The following is a 23,308-nucleotide window of genomic DNA, read 5'->3' as shown; positions in this document are numbered from 1 at the left end:
AACCAATTACACACTATTTTCTATTCCAAGCAATCCTGTAGTTATGGTTGATTTTAAGCAACCACTTATTGACACTTGTGAAAGCTGCCTAGCATCACCAGGCACTGGGTGATTCCTCAAAACACTGGCAAGCCTGCTGCTCTATAGGAGAGGCACAAATGACAGTGATGTTCAGAGAACAGATTATTAAATCAGCAATACATCACTAAGTAGGGTATCCAGGGTTATTACTTTCTTATAGCTACATCAGTCAGAGATCTAACTGTTCTATGGCTTGTTATGATGTCTGTTTCTGCACATTTTCAAGAATCGTACTCCAACTTCTAAGCAATTTCTACTTGCCTTTCGAGTATCAGTGTGTTAATAAAAAGACAAAAACACTGTAGCGCAATCCTATTACAACTATTATAATGAACCAGAATTTGTGCTTTTGATGTTGAGCCTTTGAACTTTTTTGCTTTGAATTTAGTTATAAAACACCCAAGTCTACCACAGAGAACACAGCTTATCTAGAGGGAACAATACCAAAATGGAGTTTTGGAAGGGAAATAAAGACTGTGCAAGATGTTACATATTTTCCCTTGTCTCTTAATATTTTACCAAAACCACCAAGTCCTATGAGTGTAGGACTAAATGAATGTAATTATTTCAAGCTAAAACCAAATAAAACAATTATATTAATCTTTATGGGAAAATTTAATACAATCCATCTCATACCTTGTTATGTGTCTGAGTTTGTCCAACCAGGATAAGGATATTTGATGAGATAATTGACAGGCAGAAATTTATTAGAATTATGGACCTCTCAGATCTGATGTACCTGTTTAAAAAAAAAAAAAGGTACAAATTTTCTAAAAGAAAAACAACTAGTATGTCACACAAAACCTTGATTTAGTTCTTGCATTAAACATTGGAGATACTCTGAAAGAGAGGTGTTCCCTTTCATGTGCTCAGAAAGAATATTAGAGAGTAATAACAATATAAACATGAAAACTATATTTTGATATTTTGATAGATATTCCACAATTTCCTCTTAGTATCTTGATAGATTTAAAAAATAATCTGCCAATGATTCTTTTGAAAACAGCTGGCAACAGGGTTCTAATACCATATTGATAATAATGGGCTTACATTCATTCATGTCAGGAACTTCTTATGCTCTCTACTTGTCCCTGGGAATATACAGATCTGGCATAGACCACTCATAATTCCTAACTTCAGCAAAAATATGATGATTTATATAAACAGAAGATTTGATCCATGATGCATAAATAAGATGCAGGTTGGTGGATGATACTATGGCAGTGAATTTTGAAACATGTTATTGGGATCAGGATAACATTAATCTTGATGTTGCAATAGTACTGTAATATCCTCATAAGACTGAATGCCAAAAAATATCCAAATGTACAGAAAGATTAAATTATATCAGCGAACATCACAGTCACCCTTGCAAAATTATTGTATTCATTTTACAAATATGTTTAAGATGAAAAAGTCAAAAAGTCTTATCACATATTTGATTTCAAAATGCAAGTGTTCTCATTTTTCTGTATACAGCCTTTCTATATGCTACAGCTCAAAAAGAATGATTATGTTTACAACTGAAGTACCTTTCTGACATGATTTTAGAGCTGTTAACAGTAAATGCTGACTACTAAAATAAATGAAAGTTAAGGGTGGTCAGTTCCTCTGAAGACCTGATCTTTATATATTCTACGACCAATACTATATGCTTCTCACTGGAGTTCAGTTAATATTGCTGTCTCCTCCTGAGATGTACACCCATAGCTGACTCTGAGGAAGAAGGCTGTTGAACCCACAAGAAATGCTGATCTTTGGACATGAAATTAATTATAGCCCTTTTTGCTCGCATACCAAGAGATACAGCATTACATCTTTTTAGTTAAGGCTTAACAACCATAATACTACAATCCACATTCTTCCTTAAAATATAGCAACATTCTTAAGGCTAGTTCTATGCATTTGCAAGCAAATACAAGTCTAGTGCCTTTGTTCACACAGAGACCACACTGCTACTTTCTAACTTGTTGACTGTTGATTCACTGGGGCCAATTCCCAACACTGAGTGCCCATGGATCACAAAGGACCTTAGTGGTTGAGTAAATAGAGTGCAACAGAAGCTCACGGCATTGACTTAAGCCACAACACATAACATTTTATCTCCACTTACAAGTTCACAGAATCAAAGAATCACAGAATTGCTTGGGTTGGAAGAGAACCTAAAATCATCTACTTACAAGCCCCTGCCGTGGGCAGGGACACAGTCCACTGAACCAGGTTGCTCAAAATCCCATCCAAATTGGCTTTCAACACTTCCAGGGACAGGGCACCCACAACTTCTATGGACAACCTGTTCCAGTGCCTCACTACCCTCTCAGTAAAGAATTTCTTCCTTGTATCTAATTTAAATAATGGAGTAGACCAGTTACACTGAGCATGACAGTATTTCTATCCAAGTGCTAAATATATTAGGGAGTGCAAAAATAACACTCTAATTCTTCAGATGGGAATTATATCCTGAAATGCTCTCATTCTTAGTTTTGACAGACAAGAACTGATAATTTTTATAGTCTTTTATCATAACTTATGTAACTGGATATTCTTAATAATTATATATATATTTCTAATCCTGAGAGTCATAAGAGTGATGGGGTGAGAAAGGAGTGTAAAATTACCAAGCTGTTTCTAAAGGCAAAATTCTATAGGTTGATTTTATGTTACTCAAGAATTTATTGTTTCATCCTCTTGTTTCTTATTACTTTCATAAGAACCTATTTTACTTTAATTATTGCAAGAAGTGAAATGAGAATCCATGTTCACTTTTTAAAGCCATTTATTACTTTGCGTGACTTTTCATCTTATTTTTCTGTTTCTTCTGCACTAAGACATTATGCTATTTCTCATTACTTCTCAGATTAATTTACACCATAAGTATTTATTACACTTTTAAGTCAATATAGTATTTTAATATTGTATACTCAGAATGGAATCTATCACTGGGATGTACCATCACACTATTTAAGACTATTTCATTTTATGGTCTTTATTCAAACTTATAACTGATGTGAACAAACTCAAAATCAGTTGACTGAACCTCCCTAAATGTGCCACTTCAATATTATTTTATTTATAAAATGTTTAAAAATGTAAATTGGAGAAAAGCAGCTAAAGGTATAGGTCAGAATCCTCACATGAAATATACCATATACAAGAATTCCGCATTTAGCACCATGAATACCCCACCGAAAGAGGAATACCCTTCCCACTGAAGTGGAGAAAGAGAAGAGTGGGCTACACCATCATCAGCAGGCCAAAACAGAAAAACTAATCAATCACATCAACAAATACATCCAAGCATGCACTACGTTTTCCTCTTATTTTTTTCCCTCACTTTCCAAACAATTAATGTGGGCTCTAATGCTCTCTTTAAACTGCAATTCAAATAAATATAATGCATTTACATTTAGCTTTCTAAACACATTACATACCTCCATAATGCTGCATAGACAACTGCTAGAGTGATCAAGGCCAAGCAGGAAAGACCACTGCCTACTATTAAGGTCACTGAGGGTGTACCAGATGATTCCATGATCTGTAAGTTACAACAGGCAACCATGAAGAAAAAACATTCTCCAGCACTTAAATCAACAAGTCAAATGAAAAAAAAAAAAGCAAAAAGGGCAAAATTAAAAGCAGATAAACTGCTTTTTTAGACAGCTTCAGTAATATTAGCTATGAAGACAAAATCAACTTAATTCCAAAACTGACCCCTACATAACTGTGAGATCTGCTTAATACATTCTCAGAGTCCTCTGAGCTTTAAAATGCCTTGTAATACCTGTATGATACTTTGAAAAATAACTAATAATATTACAGTGTAACAGGAGACTATAATGTTAGCACAAGTTTAAATTACTCTCCAGTTAACACCAATTAAAAGATACACTTCTCTTCAGAAGTAGCAATATTTATAATTGTGCATTAAACATACAACTTGGTTTCACTCTAATATATTTAAGATCATACAGTAATTTGTCCCATAATTGGACACATGCTTGTTGCAGAATGACCAAACTTTCTGACTTTTAATAACTTTGACTTCAATCCACTATTCGCACTTGCTTAATTTCCTTGGGCCTTGCCTAGAAGGAATGGCAGGATATCTATGGCAACAGTATCATAAGCCTTTATAAAGAAAGCTACAAATTCAGAATTATTTCACTTTTACTCTGTGTGTTAATAAAAATGAAAATAAATTAATGACCTTGAAAACAAACTAGCTTTCCCTGATGAAAGGGAAACTATTATCCTCACATTATCAGGTCAGTTTTTTCCTCTGTAAATATAAGTGCTCATGTTCTGAAATAGACATGGGCTTTTCTAATAAATATGGAAAAAATTTAGATCTAAAAGTTTTAAAGGATATCATGCCTAGTTTACCTAAATGTTTTTTAAGCTTCAGGGATATATTTTAAATTACATTTATCAAGATATCTTTTGTCACCCAAATAGGGTATAAGACAGATATACTTTTAGGCCAGATCTCAGGAAGAAAGTAGCATTTTATTTCAATCACTTTTTTTTTTTTTTTTTTTCCCAAATGGATTTACTTTGCTATTAAAAAGAGTCTGTTCATATGTTTCCAAAACCAGGAAAATGAAATCATGCCTTAGCAAGATAACTTCACAAATATTTGCTTTTCAGCTATTTTTATACTCAATAATATTGGGAGTGTCTGCTCATACACTTAATGTCCCCTCTTTCTCATGAAAACTTGATTATTTCTTTTACATCATATCAACAGACTACATAGAAAATCTGTGCTGAAAATGTCCAGTGCAGATCTGCAATCTGTTTAACTACAGTATCTAGGGCTTTCCTACCAAGAGCAATAATAGAGACCTGTACGTTCCCTTAATTGTTCAATACTAAAGTTTTCTACACATTTGCACCACAATTACAAGGCTTTCTCTAAAAAATTATAGAGTTGGAGAGCATGCAAATTTCACTAGGATTTAGTTGTATCACAGAATCTGGAATTCATTTATCTGAGACACTGAAGACACCAGGAGACTAACATTTGACTACCTGCAATATTAAACAATTCCTCAATGCAACGTCTGCAATATACCTGAGAAGAAAGCTGGACTAGCTCCCCCCTCCCCCCGCAGTCCCCCCCCGCATTCCCTTTTGCATTAAAACTGGATTTTTTCCCCCCTCTTTGTTACTTACTATTTCTCTAGGTTGCTGAGCCAAAATGGCGAAGGTAGAGAGACGATCACATAAGCATTTCGTATGGGATGCATCGGTAAGCACAGTTTTACATCCCTGGGTGGACCAGGTTCCCAAAGAGTCGTTCCTGCAAAGGAGAGAGAGAGGAGGGGGTGGGGGAAAGGGGGTAATTACGCTGTCGGCCGGTTCCGTGAGGAGACAATGCCGCGGGGCCGAGGAGCGCGCCGGAGTTCCCGGACAGCGGCGGGACTTGTTGTGGGGCAGGGCGGGCGCGGAGCTGTCCGGGCGGCGGTGCTGAGCGCCGGGCGCTGCTGCGCGGAGCCCCGCCAGCCGCGGCAGCAGCCGCCCCCTGCGCTGCCAGCCACCTCCGAGCTCACCAGAGCACTGCGAAAAACTCATCGGGGGAAGAGGGGGAGGCTTTGTTTCTCTCTCTCTCTCTCTCTTTTTTTTTTTCTTTTTTTTTTCTTTTTTTTTTTTTTTTTTTCCCTTTTCCTACCGGCAGTGTTTCTGGCCTTTTGTGAGAAATGTGATGCTCTGTAGTTTCAGTGTCTTTTTTGGTCCGTTTCTTTCTCCACTCCCCGCCCCCCCTCCCTTTCGTGCGTGTGGCTAGGTTAAAAGCATGTGGTTCTCAAACGTCTGCCTGGGTTATGCCAGTTGGACCGGGAGATGCCGGATCTTCTGTTCTGACTGCTATTTTTGCTGAAGATTGGGGATTTTTTTTTGGTTGTTGTTTTTAGCTAGCAGCCTTAGAAATTTCACCCTGGAAACGGCAGCATCAGATGCCTCCAACTCTTGCCTTAGCTCGAGCAGAGGGGTGGATTTCAGTACAGCAGCACACATCACCAAAGAGACACACGAGTTCGCCCTCCAGACATCACTCAGCCAACTCGCCTTTCCCTGGCTCCCTCCCCCTTCTCGAGTCTTTTTCTTGGGGTGGCAGCACCAAGCTAACCCCAAGCCAAAGCAATCGTTTGGTGGCACCTTTCACTAACCACCCCTAAACAAAACATGATGATTAACACAGCCCCCGAATTCAATTAGACATTCAATATGCTAATGCGAGGTCTGAAACCCACCCCAGCAGAACAATAAAAATGGTATCAACCCACGTTTTCTTTGTGCAAGCGAGGAGAAGGAGAGGGAGAGACAAAAAAACATCTCTCCTGTTTCCTGAACTGCAGTGGGGAGGGGGAAATATTTTCTACAGAAAAAGGGGTCGGTTTCAACTGAAGCAAACATATTATCTTTACATGTGTAATATTTAGAGAACAACTGGGCTTCTTTCATCTTTTTTTTCCCTCCTTTCACGTCCAAGGAGCAACTGCAGTGACTCGGCTGCCAGCAGCAGCATGTGTGCTGTCAATTCCTGTCCATTTCACCTCAGGTCACTAAATGACTTAAAAAAAAAAGAAAAATGAAGGTCGAAGAAAGCAGGAAGAGGAATAAAAATTTCCAGTCCCTGTGACCACCCTTGTTTCACCTCTTCTGCCTTGACAACACACCTCTGTAAGTCATTCTATATGCCAGGACCCTCATGCAAAGGCAATTTGTTATCCCAAAGCTTGCTCTCAGAGTGCAGTTCACCCCAGGCCATCTCAGCATTTTGTGCCACTAGTTTTTGAACACACCAGATGTAACCCTTACACATTATTGTCTTCGAAACAGAATCCTGTAATAAACAAAACAAACAGTGACTGAGGGAAACAATTGAGAGAAAATCACCAATTCTTTAAGCCACTAAAGCAGTTTATTAGCTTTCCCTTGCAAATTGTGTTTTTCAGAGAGCCACAGCCTAAATCAACATCCACTTTGAAAAATAGAGTTACATATTTTAAACTCAAAAGCATTATCATCTGGATAACTTAAACAATTTATTTTATTTGCTTTCTTGTCTCTTCTCTTATTGTGGCACACAGTTAAGGCCAAATGAAATGTGTTTATCTTTGCTGATTAAATACTAAGGATTGATAGCTTAAGAGAAATTGACATATTTGAAAACAAAAGGGTGGTATTATTCATTCTGAGAATAAAATTTAATAAATTGAATTCACCCTATGCTAAAAAGTATTGGATGCACAGTACATCCAGTTAGCACTAAATCCTTGCAGATGGTGTCCAATGCACAAGAGTTAAAGAAGTTCTAATTATAAAATCACAGACACCAGTTTAGTTAAAAAAAAAGCCTCTGTTAAAATTATAATTATATTTAAAGTATTATAAATCATGGGCAGGCCAGCAGATTTACACTGGTTCATTCAGTTCTTCAAGTCACTTGCACAAATAGAAATTTCAAATTATGGAGTAACTGAACCACAATTCAATACATATTTTGCAGAAATGTTTCAATACTATTGAAAATTTTGTAGAATTTCCAAAAGCTGTCTGAAATGAACAAAGCAGTCTATTTGGACTCCAAAATACAACATCATGGCAGAAGCCAAGTCAGTCTAATATGGACACTTTTTACATTTTATTGTTCATTTTTTTTCTGTGATAATCTTCAATTTCTTGCTTAGCAGCATAATGTTTTTATATGTTGCAAAATTCAAAATTCATTAAATAAGTTCCCTCCCTCTCTTCTAATCAGTGCAGGGAAAGGGAAAAAAAAGCCTCATTAATAAGTATATTTGTAGTTTGTTGAAATTAAGGCTAACAGAAACTGCAAAGAATGTTACACTAAGTCCATGAAAGAGATTGAGTAATGAGAAGGACCAGAAGAAAAGTATAACTGCAATTTGTGGCATGAGGCTTATGCCAGCAGAACAGCAAATGCATGATCACGAATTCCCTCAGAGATGCTGATAATTTTGACTTGCTGACATAAAGTAACAATTTGGTTTTAGGTGTAAGTAAATAAAGAATGGGAATATGGAATAAAAATGGATATATTGCATTTATTATATCTCAATACAATGCTTTTTATTAAGTACTCCCTCTATGATCTGTCCCTCTTCTGGTCTAACCAGAATCTATCTCATACCTAGAAGCTTCATTCCTTTTCAGTGTGATCTTCTTTGACTATGTGTCTAATATTTAGGCTTATCATATGAATATGCAAAAGGGCACCTATTATTCCTGTGGATCTTTCTTGTTATGCATAAAGCTATAAAGGAGTGACAGGTACTATTAACACGTTCTATTTATAGCAAGGGAAATTATCAAATTGAAAATATCTCGCAAATATAGATGTAGGTTCATGCCCATTATTGGCAAGTTTTGTACTCTTCTGCTGAGATACAGATGATTTAATCAACCTGGCAGAAGTCCCATGACAGAAGCAAAGGAATTCCCAAGAAGCATAGATTCAACATTGCAGATCTTGTGTCATCCTGCAGTTGAGGCAGGGAAAAAGCAGAGAAATCAGGGAAATATGGGGGAAAAAGTCTAAATAGGATGTAAATTGAGCCTACAGATCTGTGGCTAATATGGCATGTGGACCAAGAACACCCTCAGCTCCAACACTTATCTGTTAGTGTGCCCTTCACCAAGGAGTCTTGCAGCTAGTGGAATATGGGAGTGTCTTTTCTGTACCCTTTCAGAGTTTAAGGTGAACTTCCTTGTTCTATGCAACAAAAATGATGGCCAAATTATATACAGAAAATTATTTTAATAGTGAATTATATGGAAGGAAAATAAAGTGAGTCTTACTCACAAAATGTATTACGCAGTATTGCATAACTATGCTCAGTACTGAAGAAAACCTGTATTACTGTCTCAGATATGGAAATGCTGTTTTAAGACAGGACCATCTTTTTAAAACAAAAATTTTACTTACGACACAACTGCCTGTCTGAGAATGACAATCAGGCATCATTTTATATTCTAGAAACTGTTTCCTTTATTTTGCAGTATTTGTCTTGGTCTTGTGACATGGTTATTAACCACTTCATATTTTTTTAATATAATTAATAATATACATAATTTACTAATTGCATTACTTTGTTTACTTTAACTTCCTGATGCATAAAAAATCAGTTTTGACTTTGTTATCAGACACACTCACTTAATAAAGGACTTCACCTCATACCATATGCTGTCTACTTTATTAATGTGTTTTGAAGAAATATTTTTCAAATGAAAAATTTTAACATTTTTATGGAGATTCTGTGAGACGAAGCTGACACTTAAGCAAACACTTTTCCCCAGACTAGCAACTAGTGATCCAAGTAGCTGCTTGTGTTTTGATCACCACGAACAAAGAATTAACATCTTTCTATACATCTATGATAGCAGCCTACTCTAGTAATATTTTTGCTGATTGATAACTGGTTAAATTAGGATAAGAAAGGTTAATATTTTTTCTGCTGAGATGATTTTAATTCTTCTTAATTATTGTGTACATCTCTATACTTTTTTTTCTGTTGACTAGATGCTGTTTTTCCTTTGGGACAGAGTTTGGTATTGGAACTCCATTCTCAGTGACATACAATGATAGGAAGCACATGGAAAATGCAAACATCAGAATTTTTTAGCTAACAAAAGGCAAGCAAAAAGTTTGTGACCCTTATGAATAGCAGGTTATAAATACCACTGTGCCTTTTCAGATGTTCTAGCTGGCGCATTAGTGAAGATGAAGTCCTTCCCACACCTGCTTGCTTTTTTACACCTGGACCTAAAATCCCAGGGAAGCCATAGAGAAGGCTCAGCTGCAGGAGTTGCCTTTCACTTGAGCATGTTCATACATCTGAGACATGACCTAACTCTTAGCATGCACAATTTCTCCTGTGATCAGTCTTATTCCTATCAGCAGTATGTGGCAACATCTGGTTTATAAGACCAAGAATATGTGGATATGAACACCCTCGCCTTAATAATGTCACAAATAAAACTGCAGTTTAAAAAAGTATTGTTTACCCTGAAATTGTTAATACTATTAAAATTAGGTCACTATGACTTAGGGCTTTCTTTCCACTCATAGAATTAAAAAAAAACCAAAAAAACCCACGAAATTGTGGAAATGAAAAAGAAATAAAACTGAAAAAGCTAACTGCCTTAAGACTGCATGTCTAAAATACTGCAAAAGTCCCAAAAATGATGTCTGCATTTGTGTGGTATCAGAAGAACAAACTGGGTGATGAATATCCAGCAACCAGAATACTATAGGGAGTTCATTTTCCCAAAGACTAAAGCCACTTTTCCAATTCAGACATTGAATTGTTTAATTTTCTCAAAGACATACTTGTGAATATCTTTTTTGTCAAAGAAAACAGAAATCTTTGAAAATTTAATTTTCTTGCTGCTCTTTATATTAAAAGTAAATCCTATATAAATAATTGTTTTGTAAAACAAACATGCATCTGGGCTGAAAACCAAGTTTTATTTTAATATGATTTAAACTAGAGATATTAAACCATAAAAAGTAGGATTTGTAACAGACACTGTAGTTATAAGCATACATTGTTAGATTAACTTTCTAATAATGTACAAATTAAAGAAAGTTCCATGGGAAGGATTAAAAATTGGCTTGGTTATCTGTTTGGCTGCAATAAATAAATGATTCATCAAAGGGAGAATTATGGAAGTGAGTATTAATGCTTGTAGTAATATTTTATGAATTCCTATATTTTCCTGTCCATACAGTTTAGGGTATGATCTAGCACAGAGTATATTTGAACTGTGCTGTAATAAATAGCTGCCCTTCTAATTGCATACTGCAAGTGTATCAATGTGTAAAATGAAAAGAAATTCTAAATAAATTATATGACAAAACAAGATGAAACAAATACTAAAAGTATGTATTCTATTGCATAGTTCTTGATTCGTTGTCCTCTGTACTACTGCTGCTACACAGATTAATCATTATTTGAGTTATGATATTCATTCATGGTTTTGAACCACACTGGATAAACAACAGTTCTTCAGCTCTGTTTCTGTGTCCTGACAAGCCTAGTGGATTGCATTTGAACAAGACCATTCCCCCCCTCTCTTCTCAAAATTATAGAGAAAATCTCCTAAAAAGATGAGTATTGGTGTATCAAAAACTTGGAAGGAAACCAATCACTTTCTGTAGCTTTATCTCTGTCTGACTCTATAGATGATCTCAGAAAAAGTGCAATTGAAGTACTGTGTGCATAATGCCAAAGGATGTTGGTGTCTATTTAGAATTTTTGAGAACTATGTCTTCTTTCTTCGTGGACCTCCAGAATGATGGGTGCAGACAAGAGGCCCTACTTCCCCCCCAGGTTATCTTGTCCCTTCCTATCTTGTCTAGGAAATCTTGTTGAGTTCTTAGAAACTATGTGAAACAGAGTTCTTATCAAACTGAAACAGACTTATTGTGTCAAATTGAAAAACCATACTATTTGTGAATCTGTGTACATGAAAGTTCCTATTAAACTTCATTATCAGACTTAGTGTTTTGCAAGTAAATCACATTATTTGTGAATCTGTGTTCGTGGAAGTTTGTATTGACCTGGACCAGATTTATAGTGCTGAACCGGTAAACCACACAATTGATAAATCTGCAATTGAGAATGATACCCACAGTACTGGTACATCTGAATGCAATCAGACTTAGAGTGCTGAATTGGTTATAACCAGAAATTAAGCCCAGCTGCACCTATCTTCTTTGGTCTCTGAGGACTAGCTGGAAAGTAGAAGGGTTTATTTTCCGCCCAATTACTGCACTCTTAATGTAACACACTCCTCACAAAATCATTAAAATCTTTCCTGTTCTTTTGTTTAGACTGCAGATATGTATGTAGCTTTATGGTGAACTAAGGAAAAATTGCCATGTGCTGATTTCCAGTTGAGCAACCTAAAAAAATTTTCGTACTGTACTATTATTCACACGGACTCCTAGCAAAAGGTAAGCTGTCTATGGCCAGAGGCTGGGAAGGGTAAGGGGCTCAGAGGTTTATCCTGGAAATTAAGAATGTCAAAATTTGGTATCTATTTCTAATGTTTCTTCCAAAAGACAAGCAATAAAGCCTAGTATCATTAGTTCAAGTTTCAAGGCCAACATGACCAGCAGGGAGGAACAGGTGTGAAACAATTGAGGGAAAGAGAAGAGATTGGGATTCTATCAGTGTTACTGTTACAACATCCTATGCTATCCTACATTATATGGGCAGACAAAACTTAAACCATTACACATCCAACCTCTTCAAAGCATGCTTTGGATTGGGCTTCAGAGATACTGACCATAATGTAGGAAAAAAATTAAGATACATAATAAGAATGGGAGAAGAAAATATGTTAAGCGGTCAGACACTGAAATGATGCTCATTGCTGTGGTGATGCACGTGAGAGCTGAGCTCTTCTTTGAGTCTAGATGTTTACACACTACCTTTCAAAATCTTGAGTAAGTTTCACCTCAAAGATGGACAGTGGAGTCTCCCTTTTGTCTCACATCTCAATGGTTCTGAGAAGATGTGAGTTCAATTTCATGCTGTTTTGAGGGGTGTTGAAAGGATAAAGATTGGCAGCAGATGACCTAACCCCAAACTACAGCATATTCTGGAGTAAGAGTATGCTCACACCTTCTTGTTGCAGTAGAATTATGCATAGGACCAGAAGATAAAGCAAAGCATGGACTTTGTAGCCATAGTGGAAGGAGACAGGGTTTGGCATCTTCATTCCAGTTCCTGCCACATTCAATGTTACTTACTCTGCAGATTAAGCATTCAAATTTCAGTATTACATGTTCTCTGAAGATCCTCAGGTTTCATATTTGTTCCTTCATATCTTAGCTGTATGACTAAGAACCCTCATAGTTGTCAGCATCTCCTCCCCTGTATCTTGTGATACCACCTGCTGCTCTTACACAATCCTACTGCATATCCTACAACTGTTATCCATGGGTTCTTTGAAGAACATGCCGTGGGCTATGGCAACTGGAGATAAATTATTGCCCTAGTGTACAATTTTAAAGAAGTAAAGACCTTTTTCTGTCTCCTTACACTTCAAAAACAAACTTAACTTAAGCCAAATTGAGATAAAACAACCAACCAATCAAAAAATAGGACACAAATGTTTATAAGGAAAAAAAGAAATAAAATAAAACTGACATTTACTCTACTGACATGGACATGATGTCTCCCCTTTTATCAAGCCGTTAGTCTGCAAGATTTCTTAATAATTCAGTTTACAAAGAGTTCTATTTTCTCTATATGTTAGGCCTCAGGTTATGTCCTTTCTCTTGTGTAAGACACTTGCTTTTTATAACCAATCCTTTTTTTTTTAAAAGTCCTTCCCAGAAGCCTAAACAGATCTAATCTGTTTTTCTTCAAATGCATTGATTTCTTTCTTATTTGGGAGATTATCTGACCACCCCTTTTAATTAAGTATTCTTTTTCTTCCTTAGAGATGTCTCTTTTTTAGATCAGATGTTATCTTTTGTACCTGACTAGCCAATTAACAACTGCTTCAATAACAGTAATCCTTATCTCCTTATCCTCTCTTTGGTGAGTCAGCATGCATCCTAGCTGAATCTGCACCAAATCTTTTACTAGTTATCCGGCTGCACATTAAAAACACATTTGATACAAATACCTCAGTAGGAAAAAGGCATATAGCTTGCTATTGGCTCTTGTCTGAGATCCAACACATAGTAATAAGCCAGGGACAAGGGGTTGTAAGGATTGATGCTTTACATCTTCGCTTAGGTATTTTCTCTTCTGTGAAAACCTTAATTATAGAATGTAAAACAGAGTAATCATTTTATTTCAGATAGTCAATATTTAGTTATAATAGGAAAGAATAAGATTACTGGTGAATAAAGGGAATTAGACTAGCCTCCTTATTCCAAAATGCCCTACAGCCTAATGATTTCATTCTTATAGCATGGAGATTTCATTCCTGGAGCACAGAGATTCTCTCCTCTGTAAATGGTCCTGAATCTTGCAATGATGAGACTCCCACCTTGGGTCTGTCCCATCTTGGGTGAGTTTTCTAGTCATTGAACTACCAGACAAAAGCCTACAGTACAGGGAGTCATACATGTATTGTCCATGTTTTATGCATCAGCCAATTCACTGTTAATAAAGGCCACAGTCAAGACTGACAGAGAGATGACCTGCTTAAGTATCTTGATGAGAGTTGATGCTAAGGTTCTTCTGAGCATGTCAGAAGAAAGACTTGATGGCCAAAACATCTTAACATAAAACACAAAAGATCCTCTGGATTTAAGATTCTCCAGAGTTGTACAATGGAGAAGAGGTCTGGCAAAGCCCATTAAAGATTGAGTAGTGGGTATCTCCCTATCTCAAATAATAACTGAAATTTAATTAAAATGGGGCAATTCAACAAATCTGAGCGAGCAGTTGAGATACGCTGACTTTGTATATGCCCAAAATGAAAAAATATGTAATATTTTTTAATATTACATAATATTTTTAAATATATGAAAAAATGTAATGCAATACAGCTAAACAAAAATCTTTTTTATAGATTTTATGATCTGGTTAAAAACTGAAATGAAACAATCCAAATGTTGCTAAGCTGGTAGATGTAAGATGTATATTGAAAACTCTGTAATTCACAGAACTAACTTCTATATCACTATAAAGTAATGTGTCTTTTTTGTCTTCACAATTTTCAGTTTTATTTTAAGACATGAGAAAATCGCTATGGTTAGAGTCAAACAAAGTCAAGCACAGATTTAGGAAATGGAGGTACTCTTGTTAAAAGTAAAAGAAAGTACAAGAGACACTTCTTAGTGAATTTTTTAGCCTCTAAGTTAGTCTTAGCACTGATGTTCTTGTCTTTTGGTCAGGTATATTACCTTGGGACTTATTAATGTGTCTGCTCAGCTTTCAAACTAAAAATAGTTTGAATGTAGCCTGTTTGGACTCCATGTGAGGTACTCCTCATTCGAATCTACCTGAGTGTTTGTATGTACCAACCAACTGCTCAGAAAGGTAAATTACAGCTAACAAATGTTTTTCATACCTCTTCACACGTGTAGATAATGGTAGCACTGCCTAAAAAAAAAGCCAGCTGATGACGATAATCTCTGGAGACAATACCCAAAGTGTTTCACTGAGGTTTTGGCTACGAGTGCATGGAAGAAGGATACGTACATCACACTGCACAAAACATGAAAACAGACACTCTGGAAAGAGTGATGGTCTGCACTGTGCCACATCTGAACAGTGAGCTCTAGGGATTGTGGCCACTCAACAGTAAAAGGGCACATGCTGCAGAGGAGGCCACTGTAGTCCTCAAGGCCCACAAGTGGATTCTGTGTACATGCTTCAAATTTAATCTGCACATGTACAATATGTTTGATGCATTCACAATGCAACAGATAATTTGTATTTGTAATAACAACATATCTGGAAGTCCCAGAAAAAATTACTGCACTGAATAATACGGAATTTAAGTCCTCTTACTCCTCTGGTAATCCATTTCAGCTAGTCACATGCCAGCTAGAATGTTTAGACAAATGTGACTGCTGGCATTAAAAACTGAATAAATTGTTTAAGAGATTGGACAAGTGCTTTTTTTTTCACAGTCTAAAAAAAGGGAATAGAGGAGGTGTTGTGGAGTATGTGCCTTAAGTATGTGCCAAGAAAGTGCCTGAACAAATAAGTAAAGATTACTAGCCTATCTACTTTCATCTCAGAAATTTTTTGTTTGTGTCTATTTTTCTGGTGTGAAGCAGCACCAATACTCTACAGTTGTAGCAAGAGTTGTTACAAGAGTTGTAACAATGGGGTTATCTCCTAATAATTATGTAGCTTTCATCTGAAAGCCTTGAAAAAAAGACAGACAGTGTCATACTAAATCTCAACATAAGGCAAAGATCAGCTCAAGGACTGAAGGCCAAAACCAAAATATGAAGGTAAATTTCTTCTAGATTCAAAATAAATACAACCAAATACTTATTTCCTTCTGTTTTCACACAGAGGTAGAGATGCTTGCAGCACTTTTGATGTTTATAGCACTGTATTACTTATGATGTTGAAAATACATGTATCTAAAATATATACAGTAAAATTATTCTGTTAATGTTTCAGCTTTTTGCTCTCATTGGCATGTAAGGCATATCTCATAATGTCTGTCTGTCTGTAGTGTGTCACACAGATGTGGCATGTGTTAGCTGAAAACTCCAAATCTGAAATGCCTCTCCCTTCAGTCAGACATAATATTGTAAAGAGAAACTGCTAGAGAGCTTTCTAACATTTTGAAGTAATTTACATTCAGTTATGTTCTCACACTACTGATGTTTTTAAAGTGCAATAAAAGAGAATACAATTAATTTGGATTGCACTACTTGATCTGAATTATACACAGACTACATAGCACATGAAATGTATTAGCTAGAATATATCTCCTAGAAATTACATAATGAGAGCAGTTGCAATTATTGTCTATGCATGTAGTATTCAGGAAATGTCATGAATCCACCTCATCTCTGTGCATGCTGTATATTGATTGGACCTGTCAACTTCAATGGAATATCCTCAGTATAACTCACATCAGAACCTGGCACTATATTTTGATCTCTCAGACAGCTAAATGATATCTAAAATTACATATAAGCAAACATTTTTCTATTGACTATGCATTGGAGAAAACTCACGCGTATATTTTAATTCAAAGATGCTGGAGCATGTCAAGTGCATGATGTGTTCTTCAGTTATATTAGTTTTCAGCAGGGGTTTGGAAATAGCAAAACAGAAAATATGACTACGCCACTCTAAAAAAGTCTGCGGTATGCCCACATTTTGAATGCAGTACACAGTTCTGATGTCTTCCTAACTCTAACAGATCTAGTGGAACTAGAGGGATCTCTGGAGAACACGAGGCAGCTTCTCTAAGGTAAGTCCCTCTAGTCTGGGTAGGAGGTGGTTGAGGGAGCTCTTATAATGTTTGTAAGAGTGCCATGGTAGAAGTGAACAGAAATTATTGTTATTCCTTGCAATATATGATCTAAAGACATTAAATGAAGTTATTAGGTTGTATATTTAAAACAAACAATAGGAGGCACTTTTTTTTCCCTCACAGGGCATAGTTAAATGATGGAAATTGTCACCACAGGATGTTATAAATGACAGAAGATTATGTGAACTGAAAGAACAATTAGATAAACTCACAGACAAAAAATTTTTTTAGGCTACAGCACACAAAGATAAAAAAATCTGACTGTACATCCCAAACCTGTCAGAATTTAGGATACACACCAGGGGAATAGCTACTAAATAAATATCTTGCTATTAAGTACGCATCTAGACATTTGTTAACAGGCTCTGTAGCAGGCAGGATCCTGGGGCCAGAGTAATTTTTTACCTATTCAGCCCAGCTTACACTTAAATTATTATTCCTGGTTTAAAGAATTTGCTTTCAAATGAATCACATTTCAGTTTGCTGCTTGTTTCACATTGCACGTAAGTTATTGAGGTGAGCAGATCCACTGCTGGCAGAAATGGCACTGGTGCTCTCCAGCACAGTGCACAATGGGGTTTCCCAAACCAGGGGAACATCAGGGGAGCTAAAAGAGCTGCCAGGAGCCCGCAGCTTGTGAGGCAGTGGTTGACAAGACCTTGGCAGGGCCAGAAGCAACAGTGAGCAAGTCACCCCCAAAAGACAATCCCTCAGGGAGCACTACCAGTCAGGGCAGGGCATAGCATGGCAGTCAGTGCAGGGTATGCAGGAAGGGCACAGAAACCCTGCAAGCTCAACCAGGAAGCAGTGGCATCCACCTGGCAGAAAGCGACAGCCTGTCAAAGCTCTGCACCCAGCATGACTGATGCAGCTGCCCACGATGCTCCAAGGAACATGCTGACACTCAGGAGTCAGCTGCAGGGTGTACTCTGCAGAAGGGAGGGGTGAGCACACCCCTGGGGAGGTGCACCCAGGTAGAGGAACTCCTTTGATTACTGACAGAGCATGAAAGAGAGAGAGACACCACTGGAATTTCACCTACTTTCCCTGTGACAGGCCTGACCGGCAGACAGGATGCACAATATGGAGGATTCCCTGTCCACTTTTGCCCTGGCTGAACATAGCTACTCAATGTCTGGAACAGCAGGCACATTTCCTCTGTGATTTTTCAGGTACCCTGGCCTAACAGTGTGAGGCTTTGCAAGTGGAACTAAACAACAGCAATGGTTACCTAGCTTGGAAGCATCAGCATCAGTCCTGAAGGGAAAAGGAGTCCAGGAAGACCAAACCAGACAAATTTCCTTCCTCAAGAAGGAAATCTTAGAGGTGAAGCAGCAGGCCATTACTGTATGCCAAAAGACAAACTGGAGCAGAAGACTGCTCTGTTTGAACAGAGAGCTTTGGCTGGAACTCAGGGCAAAAAAGGGAGTCTATCACCTTTGAAAGAAGGGGTGGGCAACACAGGAAGACTACAAGGATGCCATGATGTTATATAAGGAGAAAATTAGAAGGGCCAAAGCCAAAGTAGAACTTAAGCTGGCTACTGTTGTAAAAGACAACTTAAAAACACATCAGCAACAGATGGAATCCACTAAAGGGTACTGAGGGAGCTGGTGACAAAATGTTCATAAATATACTTACAATTATTTACCATCACTCCTGGTTAACCGGGGCAGTGTCAGCTGACGGGAAGTTGGCAAATGTGACTTCCAGCTGCAAGGTGAACCAGAAGGAGGATATAGAAAACTACAGGCCTGTTAACATGGCCTTGATGCTGGGGAAGGTCATGGAGCAGATCATCCTGAGGGCCATCCACAGCAGATACAGGGCAACCAGGGGATGAGGCCCAGCCAACATGGAGTTAGGAAAGGTGCTGCTTAACCAACCTGATCGACTGCAACCAGGTGACCTGCCTAGTGGATAAGAGAAAGGCTACAGATGCAGTTTTCCCATTGATTGACAACATCTCCAACAGGATTGTCTTGAAGAAATGAGCTACTTATGGCTTGGATGGATGGACTGTTTGCTACATAAATGCTGGATGGCTGGGCCCAGAGAGCGGTGGTCAATGGAGTCAAATCCCGTTTGGAGATGGTCACTAGTGAAGTTTCTCAGTTCTCCGTAGTGGGGCTGGGCCTGTTTAAAATCTTTATCAATGTTCTGAATGAGGGAATTGAACTCAATTATTTCACAGATGACACCAATTTGGGTGGGAGTGTTGATCTGCTGGAGGGTGGGAAGGCTGTACAGAGAGATCTTGACAGACTGGGCTGAGAATGACAGCATGTGGTTCAACAAGGCAAAGTTCCAAATCCTGCACTTCACTTACAACAAATCAGTGCTACAAGCCTGGGGTAGAGGTTCTGGAAAGCTGCTCAGCAGAAAGGAACCTGGGGCTGCTGCTTGACAGCAGGTGAACATGAGCCAGCAGAGTGCCTGGATGGCCAAGAAGGCCAGTGGCATCCTGGCCTGTATGAGCAATAGTGTGGCCAGCAGGACCAGGGCAGTGATTGTCCCTCTGTACTTGGCAGTGGTGAGGCCTGGCATCAAGTCCTGTGTGCAGTTCTGGGCCTCTCACTACCAGAAGAACATTGAGGTGATGGAGTGAGTCCAGAGGAGGGCAACAGAGCTGGTGAAGAGTCTGGAGCACAAGTGCTGTGAGGAGTGGCTGAGGAAGCTGTGGTTGTTTAGCCTGGAAAAAGGAGATGGTCTCTATAGTTCCCTGAAAGGAGGGTGTTGTGAAGTGGGAGTCAGTTTCTTTTCCCCAGTAACAAGGCAGGACAAGAAGAAATGGTGTGAAGTTGCACCAGGGGAGGTTCAGATTTGACATTAGTAAAGATTAGGCTAGTTAAGCCTAATAGGATGCCCAATGAAGTGATGGACTCACCCTTCCTGGAGTTACTTAAATGACTTGTAGACATGGCATTTAGGGACATGGTATAGTGGTGGACTTGGCAGTGATGGCTTGATAATTGAATATGATGATTTTAGAGGTCTTTTCCAACCTTACTTATTCTATGATTCTATAGGCATATTAAACCCAAAACATAGTGCTGAGACAGCAGTATCTTAGCTGTGTCTGAAGATAAAGTTGAGGTGCTACAACATTCTAAATTTACATTTAATTTCTTGGCACCACAAAAGTGGACATTGAACAGAATTTAATCTTTATTGCTTTGAATTAATGTTTTATCTCATATGAGAGAGAATATCTTATGTCCTTAAATTTATTGTGTAGACTTGGGATTTTACAACTACATTCACATCCTGAAATGTATTGCAGTATTCTATTGAGATATGTATTTGTGTATATATACATATATATATATAAGAAATCCATAATAGATGCTGCAGTAGGGATATTTGTTATTGTATCTTGTCTGATTTAAATATATTTCATAAGGTCTACTTTTACTATCAATGGTTTCACACTTTTATTCTGTGCACGAGCTTAACTTTTAAGCACTTATAAAAATATTTGTTACTTTTCTTCACAGAATTGCCTTTTTCTCTATAAAATTATACCTCCTGACCCTTAGAATGGTCAAGTTTTAATCCCAAGCCAGTAGCTTCTACTCTGTATTTAAAAATGTCACTGCTTTTAAGTCCAATACCTACTAGTCCTGCAGGGCTAGAGGCAATAACTTATAAAGGGAAAAATCCTCAGCTTTGCAATTGGACTCAGAGACCTTGCTTCTAACCCTGCAGTCCTGTCAGCTATCAAACTTTGAAGTCATGACATTTTAAAGAAAATGTATGGAGGAGTTATTTTATAGGAATAGAAAACCACTTGTAACTTACCTCAGAACATTTTTATTGCTCTTCCTTGCCCTATGCTTTCAATGAGTAAGATATCAAGTTTTACAGGTGGGTGTGTATGAAAATAGCGCTAGTAAATGCTTTAAAGAGTAACTCGTTCTAAAGGTTATATGCTAGAAACAAATATGCGAGCACTTTTGGAAAAATGGAGGAATGAAACACTCACTCAAGGTCAGAAATACAGAAACAATGACCTCAGCTGGAACTTGTCTTGTGTTTTAATATCTAATATCTTTTTATCTCTCAGGCCATCTAACGTTAAACTAATTAAAATGATTGGAGCATTAGTTGAATTAAACCATCCTTCATTTTTTATGCTCTGTTAATTAATACTAAAATGTATTACAATGCAAACTGTAATTTCCTGCAGATTTCTGTAAAACAATTATAAGAATACTAGTACTAGTACTTCTTGATAATTTTTAAAAAAATTCTGCTTCAGAAATATATAAATTCAATCACTTTAAGATGTCAAATATTTGACAGCTCCATTTTTCTGTGTTTCACAAATTTCCAGTTTTTAACTTAGTTGAATATAAAAAAACCCAAAATGAATAGATTTTAAATAGAATTAATTCCACTTCTACTGAACTTACTGTCTTCAAACTCTAGGCTGTTTTTCACTTCATCAGTTTTTATTCTGGAATAACTTTCTGTGAGTAAAATTCCGATTTTTAGTGTATGAAATCAAATTCAAAAATACCATAATCCATTACTTCTCTGAGACCACAGATCAGCATAATATTTAAATATGTCTATGACTTCATATACCAGTGATTTCAGAAGATTTGCTCATATAGCCAAAGGTATTAATATGCTCAAGTTTCATCTAAAATCACAGCTATTTCCATCTTAAAATCACAAAATATCAATGAATTAAAATTCAAAAGTAAGGATCAGTGGTCACATATTCTAGATGACAAAATACTATGCTGTTGTACTTGATAATCAGAGCAGATAATTCTTGAATTTTAATCCTGATGACCTTTAAAAATGTAAATTCAAATAAATTGTCTTTATAGTAATACTATAATTTCTATTAATAATATAAATAATTGTTAATTATTAAACCCAGAGTGCAGCAAATATTGTAAATAGATTTATGTTAATTTAATAGCTTTTTGCAACAATTTGCAGAATTAGCAATGAATTCCAATTTGATTGCAAATAATAATGAAAATCACTGAAACATGCCTCTCTATCAAAACATGTTTTAAAGGCCCCTCTGTACATGTAATGTAATTCTTTTACCTTGTCAGCCCCTCCTCACCAATTTCTAAAAGAAAAGTTACTGATAATACGTTCCAACCTTGTCATTTCCATGATCTAGAATTATTTGTCTTGATGTTTCTCAAATGCTTCAGTTCCTAAGAAAAGTCACTTGAAGTCGAGAGTACCTATACAAGATTGTTAGTATGACTTGTGCTGAACATCCAGGAAAAGACACCACCTTATTTATTGGTTGACAATATCAATAGGCAATTAAATATTTGCTAGTAGATGCAAAAAATGCTTTTTTGTTAAGCAAAGTTCATGTTAACATTGTCTTGCTTAATTGTCAGTCATTACTGTTCGATGTCATTGGGAAATGTACATTTACTGAGAGAAATGCTGGTACAAGTCCTGGCAAAACTCTGTAGATGGCAAGAGAGATCATGCTGCTATCCTTTCTGGATGCTGTAGTTCTTCCACGAGTGAAATCATGTGAAACTCATGTAAAGTTTCAATGCTGACATGAAACATGACATGGTTTGAGTAGAGAGAGTTCCATGGAAGCACCTATTAAAAAAATGAATGCTTACATCTGAGGAAAAAGTATTATTGATGCAGGCTGCTCTTGTGATAATTACAATGTTAACTCAGAACAGTGGCATGAAAGGGAGGCATTACTGACAGAGTACAGCTAGGTATACAAAGATGGCAATGCAACTCAAGAAAGACCATGGCCTGGAGCAGCTCTGAAGAAAAGACACACTGCACTACTTGAGATGGATGTCAGGAAGAAGCAAAGCTTATTGCATAATGCCTCTATGTGTATTCTGTCCAAGAAATTCTTTTATGTCTGTACATAGCAGATGGCACTTTAATTAAAAGTTCTGTAAACTTTCCTTAAACATCTTTGTGATTTCTGTGTTCAGCATGTTTATGTACCTCCCTCAGCAAATTAACAGGTTTTCAAATATCTTATCCTCATTTAACAGTGATGTATGTGAACTGCTTCATGATGAAGGACAAATCCAGCACTACCTGCAAGATGGTAATTTAAGTTTTGCTCAAACCTGTAGTAAATGTGGTGTATATGAAAGCTGATTGCAAACGTGAAGAATCGGGGGAAAATGGTCTTGGATATAAAGAATAAATATTTAAGAGATTTTGAAAAATTAATATCAATTAAATTATGGGT

The 23,308-nt window shown here is 37.0% G+C and overlaps 1 protein-coding gene and 1 long non-coding RNA gene across 26 annotated transcripts in view; one reads left to right on the top strand and one right to left on the bottom strand.

Moving 5' to 3' along the window:
- The window catches only part of ADGRB3 (adhesion G protein-coupled receptor B3), a 442,973-nt gene that overhangs the window by 90,008 nt on the left and 329,657 nt on the right, over positions 1 to 23,308 (bottom strand). For all 25 annotated transcript variants that reach the window (XM_041714791.2, XM_030269508.4, XM_030269522.4 and 22 more), the window contains 3 exons: positions 5,257 to 5,383; positions 3,513 to 3,616; positions 718 to 820 (listed from right to left, as the gene is read on the bottom strand). In XM_041714791.2, the coding sequence (XP_041570725.1) occupies positions 718 to 820; positions 3,513 to 3,616; positions 5,257 to 5,383 (334 nt within the window). The remainder of the gene's footprint in view (positions 1 to 717; positions 821 to 3,512; positions 3,617 to 5,256; positions 5,384 to 23,308) is intronic.
- Positions 6,647 to 14,174, top strand: LOC140683669 (uncharacterized). The gene is made up of 3 exons (XR_012054927.1): positions 6,647 to 6,762; positions 11,942 to 12,064; positions 14,040 to 14,174. It is a non-coding gene; the product is annotated as an uncharacterized lncRNA (long non-coding RNA).

The sequence above is a fragment of the Taeniopygia guttata genome, chromosome 3, assembly GCF_048771995.1.
Source record: "Taeniopygia guttata chromosome 3, bTaeGut7.mat, whole genome shotgun sequence".
Taxonomy (NCBI): Eukaryota; Metazoa; Chordata; class Aves; order Passeriformes; family Estrildidae; genus Taeniopygia; species Taeniopygia guttata.
The sequence above is the reverse complement of the archived record's forward strand: the minus strand, read 5'-3'. Positions and strand labels throughout refer to the sequence as shown.